The 22018-nt window shown below is 42.2% G+C and overlaps 1 protein-coding gene across 5 annotated transcripts in view; it reads left to right on the forward strand.

Annotated features, from left to right (window-relative positions):
- Positions 1-21766, forward strand: part of LOC134207832 (glutamate receptor-interacting protein 2) — a 169104-nt gene extending 147338 nt beyond the window's left edge. For all 5 annotated transcript variants that reach the window (XM_062683779.1, XM_062683782.1, XM_062683783.1 and 2 more), the window contains 3 exons: positions 17615-18431; positions 20197-21184; positions 21243-21766. In XM_062683779.1, the coding sequence (XP_062539763.1) occupies positions 17615-18431; positions 20197-21184; positions 21243-21353 (1916 nt within the window). In that variant the 3' untranslated portion in view covers positions 21354-21766. The remainder of the gene's footprint in view (positions 1-17614; positions 18432-20196; positions 21185-21242) is intronic.
- The last annotated feature ends 252 nt before the right edge of the window (positions 21767-22018 follow it).

The raw sequence follows: 22018 nt of genomic DNA on the forward strand, positions 1-22018 counted from the left end.
AATTGTACGAGCGCCAAATGCAAAACGTATCGTAGTGGAGATACGCAGTCATACTTGCATCAGTAATGATGAGGAGAATGCAGCGAACTAGCAATGCTTGCTAGAGGCTGGACAAGTGAAGTGCATGAGCACAGCCCCTCTCCGAAGTATTGACATCCAGTAAGTCCCGGAGGGACCAGGGCATTAGAAGAGAGGGTAACTCAAGTAACCTTCTGTTGCTTGGGTGGGTTTAGTGGGTTCGGCGGGCTGGCCTTCTGCTTTCCGCGCCAACCCCACTCCCTGAGTGTTAATTTCAGGTGTCTGTAAGCAGATTTGCCTTCATCCCTCTATAAAAAAAAAAAAAAAAAAAAAAACACACACACACACACACACACACACACACAGTGCATGCGTGCATGCGATGCCACCATGCCTAGGAAAGTCCACCCTAGGAATGGGAGACCACCGGCTTACTGGTGGACTCAAGCAATTGCGAACCTGCGCCGCGCCTGCCTACGGCGGATGCAGCGAGCACGCACAGAAGAGGAGCGTGTTGAACGACGGGTGGCGTTCGTGGCTGCTAGAGCCGCTCTGAAGACTGAGATTAGATCAAGCAAAAAAGCCTGCTTCGAGGGCCTGTGTCAAGGTGCCAACGCGAATCCATGGGGTGACGCCTATAGGGTCGTAATGGCCAAGACACGTGGGGCGATGGCCCCTACAGAGCGGTCTCCAGAGATGCTGGAGAGGATCATCGTGGGGCTCTTCCCACGTCACGACCCAAGTCCCTGGCCTCCCTTTGTGGAGCTGCCACGGGCCAGGGTGGCCGACGAGGGAAGAGTAACGGTGGCGGAACTTGCGGGGATTGCACAGTCCCTTAGTGTAGGTAAGGCGCCAGGACCGGATGGTATTCCGAACCTGGCCATCAAAGCGGCCATTGCCGAGGCTCCCGAGATGTTCAGATCTGTTATGCAGAGATGCCTGGACGAGGGAGTCTTCCTTGAAGCATGGAAAAGGCAGAGCTTGGCCAAAGGCGGGAAAACCACTGGGGATCCGTCGGCATATATACCAATATGCCTGTTTGATACGGCGGGAAGGTGCTCGAGAAGATCATCCTCAACAGGTTGTTGATACGCACGGAGGGTGCGGATGGTCTATCGAGTAACCAGTTTGGCTTCCGAAAGGGTAAGTCGACCGTAGACGCTATCTTGTCGGTTACCAAATCCGCGGAGATAGCTATCCAGCGTAAGAGGAGGGAAGTTCGCTATTGTGCAGTAGTGACTCTTGACGTGAGGAATGCTTTCAATAGTGCCAGTTGGGCAGCTATTGCAGATGCGCTCCTGCGTCTTGAATTCCCGAGTACCTGTACAAGATTCTCGGAAGCTACTTCCAGAATCGAGTACTGGTATACGACACGGAGGCGGGTCGGAAGTGCGTTGACATAACCTCAGGGGTTCCGCAAGGTTCCATACTGGGTCCGGTGTTATGGAACGTCATGTACGACGGTGTCTTGAGGTTGAAGTTCCCGGTGGGCGTGGCAATCGTCGGCTTTGCTGACGATATTACGCTGGAGGTCTACGGCGAATCGATCGAAGAGGTGGAATTGACTGCAGCCCACTCGATAGCAATTGTGGAGGAGTGGATGAGTTCCAGGAAGTTAGAACTGGCTCACCCCAAACTGAGGTGGTTGTTGTTAACAACCGAAAGTCGGAGCAACAAGCGGTGATAAGGGCAGGCAACTGCACGGTCACCTCTGAACGCTCCATCAAACTCTTGGGGTAATGATCGACGATAAGCTCACCTTTGGTAGCCACGTCAATTACGCCTGCAAGCGTGCCTCCACAGCTATAGCGGCATTGTCCCGGATGATGTCCAATAGCTCTGCGGTTTATGCCAGCAAGCGCAAGCTTCTGGCTAGCGTTGCTCTGTCCATACTGAGGTATGGGGGCCAGCTTGGGGCACGGCCCTGCGTATTAACTGCTACAGAACGAAGTTAGAAAGTACGTATAGGCTCATGTGCCTAAGAGTTGCGAGCGCGTACCGTACCGTGTCGCACGATGCACTTTGCGTCATCACCGGTATGATGCCTATCGACATAGTTATCGGTGAAGACATAGAGTGCTTCGAAATGCGCGTAGGACTGTCAGGTTGGCCTCAATGGTCAAATGGCAGCGTGCGTGGGACAGTTCCACTAAGGGTAGATGGACACATAGGTTGATACCGGAGATAGGTACGTGGGTCAAGAGGCGCCATGGGGAAATCACTTTCCACCTGACCCAGGTCCTTACAGGCCATGGTTGCTTCAGACAGTACCTACACCGGTTCGGACACTCGGCCTCGCTCGAGTGTCCGGTGTGCGCAGGTTTAGAGGAAACGGCGGAACACGTGTTGTTCGTGTGCCCGCGTTTTCGCACAATGCGTGACCACATGCTTGCCACATGTGATCTGGACACTACCCCGGACAACCTAGTCCGGAGGATGTGTAAAGATGAAGTTGGCTGGAACGCCGTTTTATCGGCTATCGTCCAAATCATCTCGGAGCTACACAGAAGGTGGCGCGTGGACTCGAGGAATGGCTAGTTCAGGCGCAAATAAGAGGTGGTCCAAGGGTTCGGAGTCGGCTTCATGGGTCATACCGGTGCCCTGTGGTCGAACTCGATCCTTTTATCGAACAAGTGGCCGCGTGAAGAACAACAAGGTATCGTCGCTTTCGCGGCGTCGGTCAACCGGGCGGGTTCCGAGCCCGAGGACGGAAAGGGGTCCTCGTCAAGGCTGGGGCAGGCGTAGGCACCGCGTCGGCAAGTCCCTCTGTGTGCTGGCGAATAGGCCCTATCGCAGAAAGGTCAATTTGGGGTGCACGCGGCATCATCATTCTTGATACCAGTCGTGCAGAGGGAAGCAGGCGCGAAGTCGACCCTGCCCACCTTCCGAGGACATAGGGCGTGGTAAGGCCACCTGGAAAGCCGGCAATGCGCTGGCACGACACCATGGTGTTCTTCTAAAAAGCGAGTCACGATGTTCGATGCTGCAAGGACACGCAGCTAACCTCGAGGGTGCGTTATGCACTGGCCCCCTTTTGAAGCATTACTTTCTGGTTGTACCGAAGGGACGATGGGCTTGGCGGCAATGGAAACGGTTTAGCTGGTCGGGGATGCAGTCCTGCCTCCCTCATTGGAGGTGGCCCCTAACCCAGCACTTCCTGGTCAACCCAGGATGTCTGTTGAGCAGATTTCCCCTCCATTGTTTAGGAAGAAAAAAAAACACACACACACACACACCACACACAAAAGCACACAAAAGAAACGTCAAACAGAAAAAAAACAACCGTCGGAACGATCGGAACAGTTTCGCCGAAGTTCTTGTCCATCTTATCCCCTACCTTCTGGGAGTATGTTCGTCAGGATCCTGGATCATCTGAACTGATGTTCACAAGCTTTTCTAAGGCACAGCCTGATACTGCCGTCAGTTATAAAAAGATGTTCCCACAAGAAGGCATGTTTTCTGATTTTACATGCAGATGAATGCTCACTATGAACATTTCAAGCTCTATCTGGTAAAAGGGCGAATGTCGCAAGAGAGAATTCTCTTCGTCGACTTCCCTTCTTTTAAATAAAAGTGACAAGCAGAGGATTTCTTTGCAGTTTATCACCTCAGAATGCAAGTTCGCATTGTTTTTTATCATCCTGAGGTGATAAACCACAAAGAAATCCGCTGCTTGTCACTTTTATTAAAAAGAGGGGAAGTCGACCAAGAGAATCCAAGAGAATGCGACATTCGAAAAGATATTTTAGTTACTAGATAAAGATTGTCGCTTCGGTTCCCTTTGTTCTGCTGTCCGAAACATGTGTGGTACATACCTGTCAAATCGTATGGATTTTCCTTCTTTGACATTTAGCTCCCCTATCCTCGCCAGCAAAAGATGTTTCGGACAGCGACGACAGCGACAATCTTTATCTAGTAACTAAAATATCTTTTGACATTCGTCCTTATTCAAGATAGAGCTTGATTTAATTACCAGAGGACTCTCACCAATGCAATGGCATGTTGATATAAAAATCAAGCTCTATCTGGTAAAAGGGCGAATGTCGCAAGAGAGAATTCTCTTCGTCGGCTTCCTCTCTTTTGAATAAAAGTGACAAGCAGAGGATTTGTTAGCATTTTAGCACCTCAGAATGCAAGTTCGCATTGTTTTCTATCGTTCTGAGGTGATGAACCGCAAAGAAATCAGCTACTTGTCACTTTTATTTAAAAGAGGGGAAGTCGACGAAAAGAATCCTCTCTTGCGACATTCGCCCTTATTCCAGATAGAGCTTTAAATATCCAAGGGGGGCGTCCAGAAACCACGTGGCCATATATGGTGGGAGGAGGGGGTTGGAAAATTACCACGATAAGCCCCAAGGGGGGGGGGTGTTGCTCTTGAACCACGTGGTTTTTTTACACGAAAAACTTTTGGCGAATAACAATAGCGGTGTATTAAATTCAAATCATTAAAATTTAATGATTTAATCATTAAACGCAAAGCGCATCTTAGGGCCGATGCCCACGTAGCCTCTTTTCAACTCAGCGTTGAAAAGACGTAGGTGTCGTCGTAACGCCGATGCATATTTGCGTTATTTGACCATCTTAGCCTTAGATCCTTTTTCCATAAAAAATAGACGAAAAAACAGGTTGCGATTCAGTCTCAATTTCCACCAAAAAAAAAATGGAAAAATATTTAGAAAAAAATCCGCATCACGCCGCCGACACTTCTGCATTAGCGTACTGCAGCTACAATTTTGAAAAATGTTTATGTTTTTACAATAATCCAAGAAAAAAACTTCAAAAGAATTTCTTGTGGATATTCAGGAAAAATCCAGTAAATAAATTTCCTGTAAAAACTTTGACATTACTTCATACAATCCTGATAAAATGCTGGCATTCAGAATGATTTTTGAACAATTCTCTCTGAAAAATTTTGCTTGAAAATGTTGCTACAAATTGTTGATGAAAAAAAAACAAAACATCTCAAGTGTAAATTCCGAAAAATTTTCCTTAAAGCTCCGAAAAAAATTCCATGTGAATTCTGTCTGAAAATTCAGAACAGTCCCGTGGGAAATACATATAATTTTCGGTGGAAAAAATGTTCATATTTTCATATTTTTTTTAACATTCTAATGAATTTCTTCGACAAGTTCTTTCGAATCTTCACCAGAAATTTTTCTTCATTTCCAAAAGAAGTTTTTCGAACATTTTAAGGAGTGCACTTCAGGCAACACTCCAGTTAGCTTTGCGAGCAAAGGCGTAGGGTTGCCAATTCGGAGATGACGAGTTCGATTCTCGTTCCTGTCTAGAATGTGTTCGGGTGAGAAACATTCTCGACAACCTAGGTATAGTGTGTCCACAGATAACAGATATTGAGGCTGGCATCCGAAACGTGTGTAAACATCGGCAACCGTTAATTCAAATGTATTTTAAATTGGGACCGCGTTTAGCAATCGATTGGAGATGGCGCAAGGATCATTGTTATTGAAAACGCAGCCCGAATGCGACTGTCAAATCCATTGGCTGCGTTCGACGGTTGTTAATCAGCTGCGTCAGTATGTACTGCCGCAATCAGTTGAGTAGATGGCACTAGTGGGCCAACGTATATCAATTCAAAAGTTTACACAGGATTTTCAATAAAATTTGTTCTAGCTTAAATATCTGTTATCTGTGATGTGTCCATCGTACTTGCTACACAAGATATAATCATGCAATGGCTGGGATATAAAAGCTTTCAATTTATAACTGAGGAAATGCTAATAGAATATACTTTGTTGAAAAGCAGACCAACTTCCAGTTGGAATATGGAGCCATAGAAGAAGAAGAAGACTTCTAAATTTTTCAAGAAAAACGAACAGTGCGGGTAATGTCTGTGACATAACCGCTAAGTGGACGTAGGACTTGACTTGACCGTGCCTTTTAGATACATAATATGTCCAAATTTCTCACATCAACTATTTTGGATAAATAATCGGCGTTGCATACCATTCCTTGGTAAAATCTTTTTCATCAAACGGACACAGAAATCAAATCTACCTTGAACAAGAATCATCAAAAACAATTCCGGTCACGGAATATTAGCCTCGACAGTGGCAACCTTCCCACTGAAGGACTGCCTGAAATAAGCCACAAGTTGGCCCAGCATGGGATGTAGGGCTTTCTAATCCGTGCGATAGGGACTGAAGGAGAACATTATTTTTAACTCTTAGAGCCTTGAAAAAGGCTGTTTGCTTCGACTAAGTCCAAAAAGTAAGAAAACGATCTTTTCAAATAACCGCGAATTTCTAGAGGTGGTATAAAAAAAACTGAATGCTCTGCGAGCGAATGCACTTTTCTTTTATACCTTATTTTGAATCTCCCAATTGGTGGGCCAATCAGCCAGTGTCTTGTATCCCGCTTCTTTGTCAGCCAAAGCGTCATCATCATCAGCGCGTTCGAGATGGGCTTCTTCTTTTTTAAGCTTGGTGCTCGCTGCTGGCGTCTATTTCCTAACGGGACTTTTCGCTTGATACAGGCCAATAAGCCGGGCAAGCGGGTTAGAATTGCAGGTCAGGTGAGAAGTACGTGTTCTTTTCTGAGACAAAATTGTTAGTAGTAGATGGAAGGAAACACCCGGACATGGGATTTCGGGTGATATGATTTAGAATTGGTAACATGGGACGATCATTCAGTCACATTCGCTTTGTGTGCGGTCAGTATCAAACAATGTTTATCTAGATATTTCTTGATCAATGCCAAAAAATCCAACATTTGATGAAAAATCGATTGATAGTTTATTAATGTTTGAGCTGTTATCGGTGTTTTTTTTAATCCAAATATCCAAATATTATGTGAGAGATTTGGACATCTTATGTTTTTTTTAGGCATGGTCAAGCGAAGTCCTTCGTCCACTTCGCGGTTAAATCAGAAAAATTATCCACTGTTAGTTTTGACGCTATTTATGAAAATCACGCATTAAATTTTATCACTAGAATATTGGATTTGTCACCCAAGTACAATTTCTATCCCGAAGGGTATTGAAAGCTTTGATATTGATCTCTATTTTTGGCTCTCTGAAGAACCGTTTGTTTTTTGGACATACATGCTGCATCATGTGGCTTTTCTTCAGCCTGTCTCGGCTCATCACCGATGCCGGCCGGTCTCGGCTCGACTCTGCTGCTGCTGCCGGTATCTGCTCAGCATTGCTGCTTTGTCGGGTCTGTAGGGTGGACTGCTGCTGTACTGGCTAGGTTTCGGCTGATGATGGTGGCTTCGATGACTTCATTCCCTGCTAAAAGGTGTGAGTGCTGTTCAATCGATGATGCGGTTGCTTCGCTTGTCCCGGTCAGAATGAAAGGAAAAAATCGCGTTGCGCTATTTTATGGCTTCTCGGCAGACCCAGCGGCTGCTCATTCGCTGGTGTCTGCACCAATCAGAACGTGGTACTGGAAGGATGCAAGAATTATGCGGTGCCCATATTTATAGGTTCCCTTGATCTCAATGTTTTTCATTGAAAACAGTTTCATGCCTATTGAAACAAGTTTCTCGGGTCTTATCAAGCATGGACATAAAAGGCATACTTGAAATCTGTCGATTGAGGGGCTTACGGCAGAAATTCGTCCACTGAGACGAACACTATTAACGTGTAAAATCTTTCAACACAGCGTAACGCGATCGATTTGAATATTTTGAAATGACACCCGGTATAGTAAAGAGAGTCGTAAGTCCTACGTCAAAAATCTTATGAATTTCCGAAAGATATGAAACAGCCAATGCCACATGAAATACTTTGATATTTCCGTTAATTTTTTGTTTTTGAATTTTTTTTTCAAATTTGGAATTTTGAAATGAAAATTTTTCGGAATACTTTTTTACGCTCTTTGTGAATTCTATCACATTTTTAAAAATATTCCAAATATTTTTTTATTCGAGGCATATTTAGAATTTTCACGGAAGAGTGGATTATCGTAAAAAAATTCTTTGGATTTTCAAAGAATAAATCTTCAGAATTCTCAAGGCTCATGTTTTTTTAATTTGCACCAGAAATTCTTCCAAAATTTCATCGGGAATTCATTCTTCTTCGTCGGGAAGTCATTTTGATTTCTTTGTAGGTTCAGCTAAACATTGCTTCAAATCTTTACCATGCAAATATGCGCAGGAAATGATTTAGAAATTTTAAAGAATTTTCACATCAGAAAATCTTTAAAATTTTGATTTAATTTTTTAAGGAATTCCTACTGGAAATTCTTCAAACGTACAACCTTTACAAGTACCACAAAAGTGCAATTTTTTCGTTATTTCCACTTGTAAAAACATCGGAATTTCCTCGGGAAATTCATTATTGGTGTTTCAGATGAACTTTTTCGATTCTCTACTGGAAAATCTTAGGAATTTTCATCGGAAATATTTTGGAATATTCCGAATAACTTCTTTTGGAAATTAAAAAAAAAACTGCTGGAAATGTCTAAGAATTTCTTTTGGAAAACGAAAAAAATCCATTGGAAATTTAGAATAATTTCCTTTGAAGGTTCATTAAAGTTGCCCAGGATTTTGAAAAAAATCTTTAGAGATTCCGTAAAAAAAGGGAGCTGGATTTGTTTTAATAATTTATACTGGAAATTCTTCGGAATTTGATGTTGTTTGGAATTTTCATCGTAAATATGCATTTCGGATTCTTCCACGGATTCTTATAGGGTAAAAGACGGCTTTGGCAGGTTTTGTTCTATTATTGGCAGCGGGGTTTTTGTCGACCGAATTTTATGAAATTTGGCCACTATATTCTTTGATAACACCCCCCACTGACAATAATAGAACAAAACCTGCCAAAGCCGTCATTCCCCCTAGTTCTTCAAAATATCTACCGAATATTTTTCGGAATTCTTCCACAGAATTTCGGAAAAGAATGTTGTTGAAATTCTAAAGATTTTTCCGTGGAGACTCCGAAGAATTCCTTGTCAATATTCCGAAGGGTTTCCCTTGCAACTCCAGAATAATTATTCTTGAAAATTGAGAAAAAATTAATCCAAGCAATAAATGTAGGCAATAATTTAAGCTTAAGAAGTCTAGTTTTTATGATATTGAATAATTAGGATAATTGATCGAAAAATTTAATAATGCACCTAAATGTTCTAAATGCACAAAATTCTAGTAGTGCGTATGAAAAAGGTTATGACATAGAGAAGCTTGCATTTAAAAAATCAACATGAAATTCTAAATAAAATGCTTTTTAAATTCATAAAAGGGTCTTAGAACTAAGGAGATTCCTGCGATATGAAAAAAGTGGCAGTGTTCCAGAAAAAAACACTCCAATTCCTAAAACAATCTAGGTTAAAAAAATGTGTTATAATAACGATTGAAATTGAATTCCAAAACAAATCTCAACCCTTTCAGGACGGATGGGTCATATATGACCAGCGTTTTAGATTGTCTATAAAATCACAAAAGAGAGCTAGGCCACCATTTTCTTCAGTAAATTTGTTCATCTAAATATTGGCTTTATAGAAAAAAATATGGGAGCTCAAATTTGACTGACCCTGAAAACTCAGATATCCGAAACCTTGGGACGATTTCGATTCTAAGAGCATACAAATGAAGTTGAAATGTTTGAATCATTCTGAACACTCAGATAAGATGGGTCATCCTGAACGTTAAGCCAATGATTAATATTCAAGGATACGAGATGCTCAAGGTACTCAAAAATGCTCTCAAGTTCAGCCCACGATATCTACCAGATCAATCAAGACATTTGCAATGTCCTCATCATCGGTATATACCCAATCCGATAAAATAAGCATATGATCCTAATTTCCATTAACATGAGATCCAAGAGACAAGGTATCCAAAATTATCTTGAGTCAACAGCAAGTTGCACAATGACAATGAGGATTGTTCGCAAACTTTTTTTGTAGGGCCCTGAGAAGCACTGGGTTCACGAACTTGAATGATCAAGTAGTTCAAACATTTCGACTTCCAGGACGTTTTGTATAACCTAAAAAGTCTGTGGTAGCTTATATAAATAATAATTGAAGTCATATCAACCCAATGGACCTACTGGGATATTATATCATACATCACTAATATGTTGGATAAATCAAATGATCCAAACTCCAAAATAATAATTGGTCTATAATACATTCATTCCTCTATGAGTCGCTTATAAATGGACCATTGACTGAAGCATATTCGAGATGTGGAATAGAAGTTCCTTGGAAAATTATTCGAAAGAACCATCTGAGTGACCGAGAAAATATTTTTAGTTTGATATCATTGGCTTCCACGAGTCGATATAAAAATAAAATTTCAATGAAGAATTAGAAATTTCGAGAGATGAGCCAGCTCTGGATTGAAAATCCCTTTAATAGAGAAAAAATAGAAATTTTCCATAATAAAATAGGAAATTACCAATAAAGAAATCGGGGTATGAGTATTAAATAAATATAGAATTATTACAAATAATGCAAAATGTCCATAAACAGTTGAAAAATGTCCACAAAACAATAATAAATTAGCACTTGTAAAAGCAAAATTTGCAATTATGAAATAAGAATTTTCCATAAAGAAATCAAAATGTTGCACGAGAAAAATACAAAATTTTCGTGAATAAATATAATAAACAATTACAAAATTTTTATTTCGTGGAAAATTTTGTAATTATTTATTTCTAATATTGATTTATTTATGGAATGTTTGTATTTTTTCCGTGGAAAGTTTTGATTTCTTTACGAAAAATTCTACTTTTATATTTGCAATTTTAGGTTTTAAAGATGTTAATTTATTCTTGTTTTGTGGAAAATTCTTTATTGTTTATGTTTGCATTATTTGTAGAAAATTTAATATTTTTTTATTGCTCATACCATAATTTCTTGACTGGAAATTTCTTAATTGTTATGGAAAATTAAAAAAAAAAAATAGGCTGAGTTTTTATTTCAGTCGATATTGTATCTTAGAACATCGACTCATGGAAGGTCTATTGTAGCTTGTGAAAGTAATAAATGAAATCGCATCGGCTCAATGGTGCTTGGATGTTTAGCGATACACGGATACATCGTTCAGGATTTGGTTGATCATGTCGTTTCAAAACTCCGTAATATCATGTCTTATGATTACATAGAGATTTGTAGATATATTCTCAGCTTAGGATATTTTGTTTCTTGACATGATTTATGATACTTTCGAGAATATGTACTTCAGAGCAGTTTGGCTTATGACACCCGAAAAAAACGACTTTTCAGTTCTTTCTATACTCGTTTGGCAGGATCGAGTGGAAAACCCTTAATATTTACGAATCTATAACGATATTCAGTAATGAACTAAAATTTATTTTAAAAAAAATCACTAAGAGCAAGATTACCGGTGGTGAGTTTAAGCCGTTTGGCAGCGCAGTATCATTACTTGACACTTTACCGGTCGCTACTAAACGCGCAGCTATAACAGTAGCGCGACTGACAGGTGACCAAATTTGGTAGCGCGATAAGAGCGCTGCTATTTGATGAACTGTCAACTGTCAAACGTCACCGGTACGGAATACAGCAACCAAATTGAGAGCCGAAAATAGTGACCGATACGAAAGTGAGTGACGACACTAAAATGAAAGCGCTGCGCGGGTGATTAAAATGCTCGCGACCGATAATGATGCTCTAACTGTAAAATTTAAAAATATAGGCATATTTTGGAAAATTTCTAAACCATTACAAATTTTTCTCGAAATTTTTATAACATATTAGCGAGCCCACATTTTTTTGTATCCTCCTAATGCATCGAAGGTGTGCGAGTTCTAGATATCCTAATACCCGATACACATTACAACATTATAACATCATCAAAACTTTCGAATTCATGAAAATTTATAATTTCCATGCTGGGTTTGATTTGATTTTGAATCAGTTGAAATTATCCATCTTCAAAATTGATCGGATTAACCATATGTTTTAGTTACATAAGGTTTTTTTTTGAATTTTTGTACTTGAATAAAACCACGTGGTCGGGGGGGGGGAGGGAAGTCTGCCAAATGACCACGATAAGCCACATGGGGGGGGGAGGGGTTGAAAATCTTCAAAAATATGACCACGTGGTTTCTGGATGGTCCCAAGGGAGAATAGTAGACGGATGATGGGCATTGTTGAAGGATAGATCGAGTTCCGGAAGAACAATGATTACCTGTAGTAAGCAGATGCGTGATGCGGTACTGAGTATCCGGTAGATAATCCAGAAATATGTTCCATTTCTCGCCGTATAACTTAATCATAAAAATAATATAAATCGGAATTATAATTATCTAAAACTAAACTTCATGTAGTGTTTTTAATAGTAAAATGCAAGATTTTTAAATCAAGTTTAGAACTACAATCATGTTTATAACATAAAAAGGTGGCATGCAACTTACCTTTCTTCCCTCAGGGGCTGCCTACTCTGCTATTCGAGGGTTGGTCGCTAGGATGGCCCGCACCGTCGCTCTTCTCGCGACGTGGTCGACGCCGTCGATATGGGTCGCCGGTGTAAGGGCGTTAGGACGCGGCGTCTGGACTCTCACCGCTGTTTGTCGAGGTATACGAAGCCTGATATACACTAACGCGAGATATGATATAGGGGGGGAGGACATTTTTCGGACTTCCGCTTAGAACTTCGGATAGTCGTCGGTCTAAATACCGGAATGTCGCAAGTAGAGACTCGTCACTGATACCAGGGCTCTTCAAGTTGCCTTCAAGTTGACACTACCGAGTGGATAACCTCACTACGATTCACAATCGCACATCGCGCACCGCGTGCCCAAGATTTAACCGTTTCACCCGCGATTTCGGTTCGCACTTTACTCCGGGGAGGTCTGTCCTCTGATCGCCGGCATTTAATCTTCGCCAGGAAAATTAGAACCACTTGGTGCCACAAAATATAGCACTAGCACCACACACAAAAGCCGAAGCGGCAAATCTGGCTTTCTCGTGACTGTCTCGTTCACCGGCTCGAGATTAACAACCACGGACAAACGAGTCGAAGCTCCAACCAAGCCCTAAAGTTCCCATCCTCTTTCGCTCTCCGTTCGTAGACGAGGTTTCCGTTCGATCAAGCGTACCAACCGATATTCAGCCATGGTAGCTATACTACCAGCGGACATGGTAGCGGACGGTGTGCAAAAGGGCGGATGAAAAAGTAATAATTTTTACAAACTAATTGTCTACCTCCTATCATGCAAGCAAACACAATTTTATTATTATTTAATTTTAATGGGACATGAACACGGTTCAATGTTACATGTTATAACAGGCAACAAGCCAATAATGTTGGAAAGTTTCCGGAATTTCAGGAATTCCCAGGTTGAATATTCTCGTTCTCTAAAATTTGTTCGAAAGTTCTTGATGTGTCGGGTGTCGGCAATGTTTCTTACCCGAAAACATCGTAGACCGGACCTTGAAACGAACTCGAATTGGCAATCCTACGGCTTTGCTCGCAAGGCTAACCGGAGACCCATACATTAAGCTTCTCGTTATACAAATACCAATGGAAATCTTATGATTCCTTGAACGTTATAAGAATTGCTGAGGGAATTATGGAATTTACTTTTGAAGTTCCTAAAAAAATCGTTCGAGAATTCTGAACTTTTAATCTGAGGATTTCTGGAGAATTTTCCAGCAATTTCTAAATAATTCCTTCGGTAGTTCTTGAAAAAACTTCTGGAGAATTTCTTCGGGACTTTTAGGACTTTTTTTCGCAAGTTCCTGAAGAGATTTTGCAGAGTTCTACGAGAATCCCTGGAGAATTGCCGGAGAATTTCTTGGAATTCTTGGAGCTGGATAGTTTCTTTGGGACTTCTTGGAGGATTCCTGCGGAAATTCCCGGAAAACTCGTTCGGGGATTTCTATAGTGTTTTTTTTCAGAAATTTCTGGCGAACTCCTTCAACAATTCCTGATGAATTTCTTTGGATATTCCTACATTATTCCATCGAAAATTGCTGGAAAATTATTTCAAAAGTAAGTGAAGAATTATCTCGGGAATTATTCTTTTTGAAATTCTTGGTCAACTTCGGCAGGAACTCCGGGAGAATTCCTTTGGACATTCCTTGAGCATTCCTTTGAGTATTCCTGGAGAATTTCGAGTAATTTCCGTTGTCAAATTTCAGAGTATTATTTTTAGAGTTCCTGGCGAATAATTTCGGCTATTCTTTAAGAATTCATTCGCGAATCTCTGGAGAAGTCCTAATGAATTCTGTATGGGAAATTTCTTTGGAGAAATTTGTGCAGAATTCGGTTTGTAAATTTCGAATTCATCGTAAAGTTCTACCAGGAATTTATTCAGAGGTTTATCCGTTCGGCAGTTCCTTAGAAATTCATTCTGCTGTTTCTTCAGGAATTCATTTTGGAGTTCCTTCCGAAATCCATTCTATAAACGAAGAATTCAAGCTGAAGTTTCTCCAGGAATTCAACATGGAATTCTTTCCAAAATTTCTACAGGATTTTTATCTGAAGCTCCTCAACATGTTTCTCCTGAAATTTCTGGAATTCACCTTGGAGTTCTTGCAGGAATGCATCCTGGGATATCTCTAGGATTTTCTCCAAGAATTCATTTTGGAATTCCTCAAGGAATTTATGCTGCAGTTTCTACAGGAATTCCTCTCGAACTGTTTCCCAGCGAATCCTCCTGCAGTTCCTCTAGAAATTCCATCTGTAGCACCTCCTGAAGCTCCCTTCTAAAAGATCCTCCTGAAATGCTATCAAAAGTTCCTCCTGTTATTCCTCCAGAAGCTCCCCCAGGAGGAACTTCTCGACAAATTACCAAAGGATCTAAATAAGAACCTCCAAAAAGAATTGATAGATAACCTTCAAAAGAAACTGCTGGGAAAACTGCAATTGGAAATCCTGGAAGAACTTCAGGAGATCCTCGAGGAGTGTCTTCCAGAGTTCCTATCTACAATATTTCTTCCAGAAATTCTTCCTGGAATTCCTTCTGGAGTTCCTCCTGGAATACCTCCAAGAGTTCTTTCTGGAATTTCTCCTGTAGTTCCTCTTATAATTCCTCCAAGAGTTCGTCTTGGAGTTGTCTCAGAAGTCCGACCTGGATATCCTCCATCAGTTTTTCCTAGAATTCCGCTTCGAGTTCTTCTTAAAGAAATTTCTCCTCCAGGAGTTCCTCTTCTTCACAATAGTTCATTCTGGATTTTTCTAGAAGTTCATCCAAGAATTTCTCCTGGAATCCTTCCAGAAATTCCTCCACGCATTTCATCTGAAGTACATTCAGGGATATCTTATGGATTTTCCCTAGGAGTTCTTCCTAGAATTCCTCCACGACTTCATCCTGGAAATCTTCTAGGAATTCTACAAATTTCTCCAGGTGTTTCTTCAACAGTTCCTTCTAGAGCACCTTCTGATGCTTTTCCTTGAAATCTTCTAGCAGGTCCTTATGGAGTGGAAATGCACGAAGAATTCCAGTAATAACTTTTGAAGGACTTCAAGGGGGAGCTCCTGAAGGAACTTCCGGAAGATTTCCTGGAAGAACTTCCGGAGGAACACCTGGAGGAACTTCTAGAGGAACTCCTGGAGGAACTTCCGGAGGAATTCCTGGAGGACCTTCTGGAGGTATACTCCTGGATATACTTCCGGAGGAGCTCCAAAGGGAACTTTCGGAGGAACTTCTGAAGGAAATTCCGAAAGAACTCCCAGAGGAACTCCTGGAGGAACTACTAAAGAAACTCCTGGAACAAAGGACTCCAAAGGAAATTCCGAAGGAACTCCTGTTGGAACTTCCGGACGAGCTCCTGGAGAAAATCCAGAGGAACATCTGGAGGATCTTCTGAAGAAACTTCCGGAGGAACTCCTAAAAGAACATCCGGAGGAGCTCCAAAAGGAACTTCCGGAGGAACTCCTGAAGGAAATTCTGAGGGAACTCCAAAAGAAACTTCCGTAAAACTCCTAAAACAAATTTCGAAAGAATTCCTAGAGGAACTTCCGGATGAACTCCTTGAGGAACTCGTGGAAGAACTACTGGAAGAACTCCCGAAGAAAATCCTGGAGGAGGAGCTTCCGGAGGTACTCCTGGATAAACTTCCGGAGGTACTGCTGGATAAACTTCCGGAGGTACTCCTGGATGAACTTCCGGAGGAACTTTCGGAGAAACTTCCAGAGGAACTTCCAGAGGAACTCCCGGAGGAACTTCCAGAGGAACTTCCGGATGAACTTCCAGAGGAACTTCCGGAGGAACTTCCAGAGGAACTTGCAGCGGAACTTACAGAGGAACTTCCGGAGAAACTTACAGAGGAACTTTCGGAGGAACTTCCAGAGGAGCTCCCAGAGGAGCTTCCGGAGGAACTCCCGGAGGAACTCCCGGAGGAACTTTCGGAGGAACTTTCGGAGGAACTCCCAGAGTAACTTCCGGAAGAACTACTGGAGGAATTCCTGAATTCCAGAAGGTGTATCCTGAATGAATTCCTGGGTGAATTCCAGGAGGAACTCTTAAAGGAATTGCAGGAGGAATCTAGGCGACTCTTCTGGAGGAATTCCAGCCAGAACTCCTGGAGGAATTCCAGGAGTAACTCTTGGAGAAATTTTAGGATCAACTCCTGAAGGAATTGCTGAATAAATTCCAGGAGGACTTACTGGCTGAAAGCTAAAGGGAATTTCTGAATGAATTACAGGAGGATCTTCTGGATGATTTCCAGCAAAAACCCCTCGAGGAATTCGAGGGAGAATTTCTGGAAGAATCTAGGTGGAACATTTGGGAGAATTATTGGAGGAATTACAAAAGGAACTGGATGATTTTCGAGAGGAACTCGTGGAGGAATTTCAGGAAGATTCAGTGGAGGAATTTTGGGAAGAAATTTTAGGAGTTTCAGAAAGGAATTCGTGGGAGAATTCCAGAACGAATTCCTGTACAAATTCCAGGAGGAACATCTGTAGGCTTTTCACCAAGAGCTTTTGAAGGAGTTTCAGAACGAATACCTGCAGAAATTCGAAGACTTCTGGAGGAATGCGAGCCGGATGAAGGAATTTCAGGAAGATCTCATGAAGGAATCCCCGGCTGATTTATAGGAGAAATTTCTTGAGGATTTTCTAAGGGTATTGGTTTTTACCACGATTTTATTTGGATTTGATATATCGATTAGATTTTGATAGGATTTTGATAAGATTTAGATTGGATACAGATTTGATTCTCCAGTTTGGGGCTTCCAGTAGCCTTCCGAGCAAAGGCGTAGGATTGCCAATCCGGAGATGGCGAGTTCGATTCTCGGTCCGGTCTAAGATGTTTTCGGGTTGGAATCTTTCTCGACACCCTGGGCTTAATGTATCCATTGTACTTGCCATACAAGATACATACTCATGCGGGCATAGAAAAGCTTTCAATCAATAACTAAGGAAATGCTAATAGAATACTAAGCTGAAAAGCAGGCCAACTTCCAGTTGGAATGTAGAGATATTGAAGAAGAAAAAGAAGAAGAAGAAGAAATTTATAATATTAGGAAGTTTCGAAGTTACTAGGTCAAACTTTTAAAGCATTCCTACTAACAGTTATGCTGAGACAAAGAGCTAAGTGTGCAAACTTGCCCCACTCTATTCTTCTGCTAATGAATATATAATGGGATTTAACTACCGAAATATCGCAACTTAATAAAACGCTTAAACAGTAATTCAATTTTCATTCTTCTCTACATTTTAGGCATCGCCTGCTCTAGCCCTAAGTACGGCTTCAACACTGTGGACTCCCGCAAAAACCTGTCAGCTGCTGCCAAAAGCCGTCGATTAGTACGCAAGAGTTCCCTTCCGCAACCGACAGAAAACGGTGCCGGTACCCTGCACCCGAACGTGGGCCTCTGCAAGGCTGAATCGGTCCAGCTAGTGCTGGACTGCTCACAGGGTTCCGGCATCTGTTTGGGACCGAAGACGCCATGCGGCAGGGGCTACATCATTGCACAGATCGTGCCCGACTCTGTGGCAGAACGTTCCGGGTGCCTGCAGAAGGGTGATCGCATCCTGGCCGTCAACAAGATGTACAATCTGGATGCGAACACAATCCGGCAGGTGCTGGGGGATTTTGGGCCGAAGACGGCGGCCAACCATTATCACAACCAGCCGCAGACAACCAACTGGGTGGAGCTGGAGTTGGAGTTTGACGTGGCGGACGCAGTGATTCCATCGAGCGGGGTGTTCAACATTAAGCTGATCAGACAAAACAAATGCGGGTTGGGGATTACTGTTAATGGGAATAGTCACGGATCGTTTGTAATATCGGAGGTAAAACCGGGTAGCGCTGCACACAGGACGGGATCGCTAAGAGCCGGAGATGTTCTGTTGGCAGTGGACAATCATCCCGTACAGCACTACAATTTGGATTTGCTGTTGAAGGAGAGCAAAAACGAGTACATCACGTTGACCGTGAAGCGAAACTCATTGCCGGATTTCCTATTTGATGCCCAGCAGAAAACCAATCTTCTGTACGGCAGTACGGAAGATAATGCCTACATATACGGAAACAGGTTCGTTGAAGAAATTCAATTCAAAACCAAATCCAATCCAAATCCAAATACAATCCAAATTCAATCCAAAGCCAATCCAAAGCCTATCCAAAGCCAATCCAAAGCCAATCCAAAGCCAATCCAAAGCCAATCCAAAGCCAATCCAAATCCAATCCAAATCCAATCCAAATCCAATCCAAATCCAATCCAAATCCAATCCAAATCCGAATCCAATCCAATCCAAACCCAACCCAATCCAAACCAATCCAAACCGAATCCAATCCAAACCAATCCAAACCAATCCAAACCAATCCAATCCAAACCAATTCAAACCAATCCAAACCAATCCAAACCAATCCAAACCAATCCAAACCAATCCAAACCAATCCAAACCAATCCAAACCAATCCAAACCAATCCAAACCAATCAAACCAATCCAAACCAATCCAAACCAATCCAAATCCAATCCAAACCAATCAAACCAATCCAAACCAATCCAAACCAATCCAAACCAATCAAACCAATCCAAACCAATCCAAACCAATCCAAATCCAATCAAACCAATCCAAACCAATCCAAACCAATCCAAACCAATCCAAACCAATCCAAACCAATCCAAACCAATCCAAACCAACCAAACCAATCCAAACCAATCCAAACCAATCCAAACCAATCCAAACCAATCCAAATTCAATCCGAACCAATCCAAACCCAATCCAAATACAATCCAAACCAATCCAAACCAATCCAAACCAATCCAAACCAATCCAAATCTAATCCAAACCAATCCAAACCAATCCGAATCCAACCGAATCCAAACCGAATCCAATCCAAACCCAATCCAATCCAAACCAATCCAAACCAATCCAAACCAATCCAAATCTAATCCAAACCAATCCAAACCAATCCAAACCAATCCAAACCAATCCAAACCAATCCAAATCTAATCCAAACCAATCCAACCAATCCAAACCAAATCCAACCAAACCAATCCAAATCTAATCCAAACCAATCCAAACCAATCCAAACCAATCCAAACCAATCCAAATTCAATCCGAATCAATCCAAACCCAATCCAAATACAATCCAAACCAATCCAAACCAATCCAAACCAATCCAAACCAATCCAAACCAATCCAAACCAATCCAAACCAATCCAAACCAATCCAAACCAATCCAAACCAATCCAAACCAATCCAAACCAACCAAACCAATCCAAACCAATCCAAACCAATCCAAACCAACCAAACCAATCCAAACCAATCCAAACCAATCCAAACCAATCCAAACCAATCCAAACCAATCCAAACCAATCCAAACCAATCCAAACCAATCCAAACCAATCCAAACCAATCCAAACCAATCCAAACCAATCCAAACCAATCCAAACCAACCAAACCAATCCAAACCAATCCAAACCAATCCAAACCAATCCAACCAATCCAAATCAATCCAAACCAATCCAAACCAATCCAAATCCAATCCAAATCCAATCCAAATCCAATCCAAATCCAATCCAAATCCAATCCAAATCCAATCCAAATCCAATCCAAATCCAATCCAAATCCAATCCAAATCCAATCCATAGCTTATCGAAATTCATTCTGAAGTAAATCTAAAGCCAATCCAAAGCTCATCCAAAGCCAATTTAAAGCCAATTCAAAGCCAATCCAAAGCCAATCCAATGTCAATCCAAAGCAAAACCATTGCATTGCATTTTTTATATCACATCCAATCCAAATCCATTTAAATGTTCACGAAGGCTGACTAATTATCCATCTTGTAGGTACAACGAATCACCTTCACTCAAATCAAACAACAACGTGGACTACTATCAAACCGAAGATAACCCGCAGTATCAACAGCAGCAGCTGCGGCGACCCATGTGGAACCGCCCAACCACGTATGACATCCTTCCTGCGTCCAGCAATCCCATGACCCAGAGCACAGGAACGTTGAAGGCAATACATCATTCAGCTCAGCAACAACAGCATCCGCAATCGTCGAGCGCAGAAAATCTTCCTCATTCGTCCAACCAGCTGCTGGCCTCCGATGGAGACCTTTGTGAGGATCGCTACGACGACATCGTCCATTACAAGATGGCGTCGATGAACATCAACAGCACAAACTATGTCTCGGCTGCCGGTGGAGGAGCGGGAATAGCCGGTGGCGGGATCACTGGAGGGTCCAACGACCAGATCCATCAGATTATCTTCAATGTGCGGCTGGAACCGAATGGGGGACCGCTGGGAATCACGCTAGCCGGCAGCGATGATCTACAGAAACCGATCAAGATCAGTGCATTGACGGAGGGCGGCATTGCATTCAACACCGGTCAGTTGAAGGTGGGCGATTGTTTGTTGGCCATCAATGGCGAAAGTATTTGCGGAGTTCCGCTGACCACGGCGACCAAGCTGCTGCACAAGTTCGAGAACGTTGTTGACTTGCAGATATCGCGAACGGAGTGCGTTGGAGGATCGCGGAATCACGGTTTGGGCCTCGGAGAGCCGCAACCACAGGCCGTCTATGCCAAAGTTCAGCGCAGACCACGAAGTCCCTCGATTACGGATGCAGTGTCGACGAACTCAAACTCCAGCTCAGCCAGCAACTGCCGGACGTTGCACGTGACGCTGTTCAAGGATCGGGTCTACGACGACTATGGTTTCTCCGTTTCGGATGGTCTGTACGAGCGGGGTGTTTACATTAACAGGATTCGTAGTGGTGGGCCAGCCGATCTGGTTGGGATGCTGAGGCCTTTCGACAGGATTGTGCAGGTATGAGGGCAGGTGTGATTCAATTGCGACATTCGATATCATTTCGATACTTTTGTAGGTGAATGGAACCAAAACGCAGGACTTTGACTGTTGTCTGACCGTACCTCTGATCGCAGCCGCCGGTGACAAGATCGATTTGGTAATACAGCGGCCGCTGACGGTGGAATAACCTCCGTGGTGGAGGCGTTTGCCCTTCGGTAAATCCTAATCAAACAAGTGCCATTTCCAGAACGAAACACGCAAAGCAAAAGCAAAGGTGCCAATTCGAAATCGAATCCCAAAGAGTAGTTTACACATAAGCATTTGAAATCATTCTTACTCGAAGGTTTTCTCCCTGTTTCCTACTTCCCTTCCATTCATTATTCACCGCACGCCCTTATCGTATTTATTATCTATACAATCACTTGCAGTTAGAACTGTCTTAAAGTTAGATAACGCAAAACTTTTACACAATACTCGTTAGGACAATAAACCAAAGTTAGTGCCAGGTTTTTCTCGCAGATTTTTCGAGTTCATTAGAGTTTTTCAACCGACAAGTTCTATTAGGGTTATTGAAATACAAGTCAATTTTTACAACTGAAATTTGTCCAACGATTTTAAGAGTTTATAGAGAAATCACGACAGCGACCCGGAGGTGCTCAAATACATAACTTTGTACAATTTGCAAAGAAGAAGATCTGGAATTCACGAATTCCTTCAGAAAATAATATTTTTGTCTTGTTGCGGTCATAGAAGTTGTTTCTTTTTGCGAAATATATCAAGCATGTTTGCTTAGTTGTTTTCAATCCGGCTTCAGTTCTGTTTAGTAAATATTATAATCTCTCCGCACAAAGC

The sequence above is a fragment of the Armigeres subalbatus genome, chromosome 1, assembly GCF_024139115.2.
Source record: "Armigeres subalbatus isolate Guangzhou_Male chromosome 1, GZ_Asu_2, whole genome shotgun sequence".
NCBI lineage: Eukaryota > Metazoa > Arthropoda > Insecta > Diptera > Culicidae > Armigeres > Armigeres subalbatus.